This window comes from Capsicum annuum, chromosome 12 (genome assembly GCF_002878395.1).
Source record: "Capsicum annuum cultivar UCD-10X-F1 chromosome 12, UCD10Xv1.1, whole genome shotgun sequence".
Lineage (NCBI taxonomy): Eukaryota > Viridiplantae > Streptophyta > Magnoliopsida > Solanales > Solanaceae > Capsicum > Capsicum annuum.
In genome coordinates this window covers 109,942,504-109,948,170 of record NC_061122.1, presented here as the reverse complement: position 1 = coordinate 109,948,170, position 5,667 = coordinate 109,942,504, and the positions used below count along the sequence as shown (strand labels likewise).

The 5,667-nt window shown below is 37.7% G+C and overlaps 1 protein-coding gene across 1 annotated transcript; it reads right to left on the bottom strand.

Moving 5' to 3' along the window:
* Positions 1-3,040: 3,040 nt before the first annotated feature.
* On the bottom strand, positions 3,041-4,889 carry LOC124889651. Its single transcript, XM_047401623.1, has 2 exons — positions 4,611-4,889; positions 3,041-3,193 (listed from the first exon to the last, which is right to left on the bottom strand). Exons 1-2 carry the CDS (start codon positions 4,887-4,889, stop codon positions 3,041-3,043), a joined length of 432 nt encoding a protein of 143 aa, XP_047257579.1.
* Between the last annotated feature and the right edge of the window lie 778 nt (positions 4,890-5,667).

The following is a 5,667-nucleotide window of genomic DNA, read 5'->3' as shown; positions in this document are numbered from 1 at the left end:
CTTTACTTAGCCTTCAGATGATAGGGTTAGGATCACTATAGTACTTTACTCTGCTTGTAATGTAGGCTTGGAGGCTACTATGGTACATATGAACATTTAGTGACTAAGCCTCTTGGGCACTACACTTACTTTTGGGGTCCACTTATCAACCAACTTTTTTTTATTCCACCCTTATTTTTACTTTTTTCTTTTTTCATTGCACATTCAGGGTTGGTGTGGTTTCTTTGATTCTTTTTTTTTCCTTTTTCAATTCTTCTTATCTTTTCTCTTTTCATTATATTTTTCATCTTTTTTTACCATACCCATCCCTACTTTATTTTTCTCCTATTTACCCTTCTTCATACCCGCTTCATATTATACACCTCTATAATAGCCACCCTTAACTTAGACGATTTTCCTGAGTTGAGGTGCATAATGTCCAAGGAGGACCAATGCCAAAATAGGTTCATTATAACACAAATGGGAACATGAAAGATAAAACCAAAAACTAGTCTATACAGGCTCAAAATAAGGATTAAGGGATACTTATTCATATTTGGAAGGTCATTTAGGGTAAAAGTGGACTTATTTCAAGAACAACCTATGATCCTTTCTTAATCGACTATCCTACAACCTAGGTAAGACTAACTAGACAAGTTCTGGATTCCTCACATAAAAGAAACAAAGTAGTATCTCAAACATATATAGCATAGGGTTGCATCACAAAGTACCACCTATTTGGTTCAAGCAGTTGTTAACTATAATTATCATGTCCTTAATTCTAATGCCATAACGAGATTTAAAATGATCATGCTATTATACATATCATAGATTTTAGAATAAATTTTTAGAGGGGTATCATTTTTATCAAAAATAAAAAATAAAGTACATCAGCTGTCCTAGATACTCAAAAATCTTTTAATTATAAAAAAGGCAACACCATACAAAATAAAACACAATATTACATAGTATTTCCAAAGACATATCGGTTCTATAACCATACCACAATCGATAGAAAAAAGTATGGAAACAAAAACCTACGGCGGCTATGGCATACCTCAACCCCAACTAAAATACTACACACTGTCGCAGTGCATGATAATAATATAAAGTAAGAGAATGAGGACATACCTAGGATACACTAGGCATCTGCGTCATGCTCATTCTCTTTTAAGGGTATGTCAACTAGATGAGGTGGTGTTGGTGGCGGGGCTGACTAGAAGTTGCACCTACAATAATCTCGAATTAACGCACCTTATTAACTACTCTACATGACCTAGAATTATGTGTGGCCCATCTCATAGTATGATCAAATAGTATAGAGAAGTCATATAGGTCCTCCATCCGAGTTCTCTTAGTCCCAACAGTTGGGATTGTCTCCTCATCCTTTAAGAATAAATCAAAATATCTTATGATGTATGGATCTACTAGCTAAGCAAAGAAGGTTTTAATAGAATGGATGGATGGAATATGGCTCTTAGTAAGAGAGCATGCCTCTACTCATAATGTTGCCACCTCTTCCCTAATCTCACCTAAGTTAGGAGTCTCTATGGCGGTGAATCGATCTGACATCTATCTCTCAAAAGCAACAATACAGGTGTGCAACTCGATAGTGAATCCTAACATTTTAGCCTAGAATATAGCTCTTCGCCTAGTCTCAGTAGTCTCAAGTGTTGTCCAGACCCAAGGCCAAATTTTCCCATATAGGGATGCAAGCTCAGTCTCAACATGCTCAAGCCAGGTGGTAGCAATATCTTGGCACTCTACTAAGCATTGTAAAATATCTCATATTACTACTATCAAACCTATGGTAGTAGTTATAGCAGAGGGGTGGTGGGGTATAGAAGATGCCCTAACTATTTCCGAAGTAGAGGTCAGTGCTGAAGTAGACATGGTTGGGTCCCCCTCTCTTAGAGTACTCATCTTAGGTGTATCTATTTTCTCTCCTATCTCAAAATCAGCATCAACTCCTATATTATCAACCTCTATATCTAGTTTATCAACCTACTCTGTCAGAATTGGTGGCCCCTCAGACTGGGTCAAAATCACTATTATAGGCCTGCGGGTCCTTCGATCAAGGATCGAGTATGTCTGATCTTTGATCAAACTCATCTAAGCACACCCATCACATCAACTCTCTACTCATCTCCTAGACTCTAGAGTACACCTACCTCATTTCAAAACTATTGTATGAGGCAAAGGAAAAACAGTGTAGTTATATCACCAAAGGCGCACTTATATAGCTCATATATGAAAATGGATACAAAGTCTATAACATATCCATCCATTAGACTTATGATCAATGCATCCCTATCCCATTTCAATAAGTTGTCCGTTGTAATCAGTTATAATTAATAATGAACCACCATCCACCAAAACTTTACGATGAAATTCAGCATTGGCTTCTTAATTTCCCTCTTTTTCTTGATCAAGGGGGCATCATCACCAGGGTTTAAAATTTAATTGGCTATCCATCTCTCCAAATCTACACTCTATCTTTATTTTTATCATCTTACATAGCACATTTGTCTTGAATAAATCCTAACCAAAAGTCATACTCTATTATAGATACAGGACGTATATAGTTAGGTCCAAAGAAAACTCGGTGGATGGTTGTTGCTGAAATATCAACCATGACTCCTCTCACCAATGTATGCTCTAACTGGGTCTGCTCTATATCCCTACTAGATATGGATGTGGTAAAATATACTACAGCAGTGTAGGAGGTATAAAACTCCCACACTAATGCCTAGCTATATGAACCCTAGGGTCTAGTTATCCACCCCAATTGATAAGGATCAAACACATCCCACAAGCATCGCGCTCCAACTAACCCAGATAACTCAATTTGTCTCTCTTCCCAAATACTCCTCTTGGGTTGGCCTACAGTAGTGACATGGTTGTCTCACTCATAAATTATCCATAACCCCTCTACACACTTTCTCAGGTTTACCTCAATAATAGGCTCAATCAAGACATAAGTAAGGTTGGAAATCTAATTAGTCTGAGTTGATGGCTCTATGTTTGGTACTGGAACCTGATAGGATATCTGAGTTGTACCCTATTCAAATTTAGATACTGAGGAAGATGACTCCAAAGCTGTTGTTGTGGAATTATCCTGTGACTCCTCCTCAGATTGGAGGTCCTGTGTAGTTACCTTCTCTGGTGGCTTAAACTCCACATCTTCATTATCACTATCCTCTCCCTCATTAAACTATAGAGAGTATGGTGGTGATATCCTACCCAACTTCATCCTCAGCCTGGGAATTGGCCAGCTAGCCTCTGGTTGGGCCCTATCCTTAGTAGATGTGGATCATCTTCTCCACTAAGTCTATGCTGGGAGCTGGATGAACAAAGTGGCTCTAATAGAATACTCAGTCAGGGATTATCTGTAGGCCCTTGTCTGCAGGCACACTACTCTAATTATGGCAACTGGGTACTCTTCCACTGAGCTACTATTCTTGAGGGATTCATTCCATCGCCTCGATAGTCCTGCCTAATTTTGTGCCATAGTACCTAAAAAACCAAGTATTAGTCATGAAAGGATAAAAGGGAATGTAAAAGTTTGAGGAAAAATCAAATTTATCAAAATTAAAATTTTTCCTAAATTTTCAACATGATTATTCAAGAATATTCAAACATCAATGCATATTTATCTGTCAACATTCTATTCTAGTACTTAGAGGAGCCAAGAATTTTACCTTGATTTTGAAAGATGGAAGAAAAAACTTGAATAAGTAAAGAAATTCTAGCCTTAGTGAGTGAATACGTGTGCTATTAATGGAATGGAGAATGGGTCTTACCTTTTGTTGAATTTGAGAGGAAATTGGAAAGTTTGAATTTTAGAGGGTGTTGGAAATTTGAGGATTATGGAGTAAATAAATTGGTTTATAAGCTTTTAAAAAAAAGTGGTAGGCCAATTTTGGTATGGATAGGGTTGGGGTTGGCCCAATTTTTAAAAAAATTGGTCCCAAAAATTTAGGTCACTTATGGCACCACCTACAGGGCATAGGTGGCACATACGTCCCTTAGGTGCCCTGCCATAGGTAACCAAAATCTTTTGGCCTTTTCCTACTCTCTGAACATTTTATTCCAACACATATTACACTACTTATGAGGTCGTAAGTGGTATTTATGACACCCTAAGTAGGTTCGTAGGTTAAATTTTAGAGATCCCCAATAATCCTCTAAATTTCTTTCTAACATTAATTACATAACTTACCTAACCCAAATGGGACTTATGACCACCATGAGTGGGTCAATGAGTCCCCTTACTTGGAAAATTCTAAATTAAGTGATGATTTACCATGTTTAGGTTGTTCCTCATGCTATAGGCCTACAAAAAAGAAAAACAATGTGAACACTAAAATAGTGTGTTGTCTCTCACCCAGCGCTTGGTTTAACATTGTGGCATGATGTGGCTATATTGGTTACTCAGACTTCACCAAAAATCCTATAGGTTGCCTCCCATAAAGCACTTGATTTAATGTTGCGGCATGACTCAGGTACCTTGAGTACTTAGAATTCATTAAGGTAACGAAAGGAGTGGCCTCCTAGGTCATCATCACAATTATAACTGACACCACCCTCATGTGGGTTGGTTGCTTCATAGTTCTGCGGTTCAATGTTACCTCCTCATCATTCAATATAAACTTAAGCTCTCCTTTCTCCATAGCTACCACTGTTCTACCCATGGCTATGAATGGTCTTCCCAAGATGATGGGCATCTCAAAGTCAACTTCATAATCCAAGATAACAAAGTCATCCAAAACAATGAAGTTGTTTACTATCACCAAAACATCAAACGATTTGCCCATGGTCTTCTTCACTGTATAGTTTTCCATCAACAACTGCATAGTCGTTGGTTTTGGAGGGCTCATGCCCAACTTTTTAAATATATCCAGCGGCATCAAATTAATAATGGCTCCTAAGTCACACAATGCTATGGCAAACCTAGATGTAGGTATTTTGCCTCTTCTTCTAAATCAGAATCCCATGATCTACAGGCCTTGCCCTATGAGCCCACTGTATTTACCTTATCAAAATTCATTATTTCAAACTGCTTCGTTAGTAACTCAATCTGCAAAACCTCTTGAACCACCATGTCATCAATAGCTCAATGCTTACTAGAAGCCCCAATGGTATAAGTGCCAGCTCCTTTCTCTGCCTCCCGAGTATGCCATCCTCAGTTGGTGAGAGAGATTTGGTTGAAAATATATGATGCTACCTCCTAGTGTAAATGCATGAATGCTCCACTGATGATCATATCTTTCATAGCTTTGGAACTATAATTCATGGATCGATAGAATATTTCCTAAAAATTAGTCCCTGAAATTCGATGATTGGGTACCATCATTAACCTCTTCTTAAATTGAAACCATGCCTCATACATCGACTCAGAATATAACTACCTAAAGTTATATATCTCAATGTTCAACTATTATATTCTATATGAAGGGAATAAATGGTTGAAATAATAGCCTCCATAATTTATTCCAAGTAGTAATTGATCCTTGAGAAAGTTCCCTTAACCACAATATAGCTTTATCGGTCAAAGAGAAAGGGAACAACCTGATTCAGGGAGCACCCTAATCTACCCCTGGTATAGTATATGAAGTGAAAATTCTAATAATATTTATGAGGTACATGTTTGCATCATTAGTCGGCAAGACTCTAAACACACCCTTC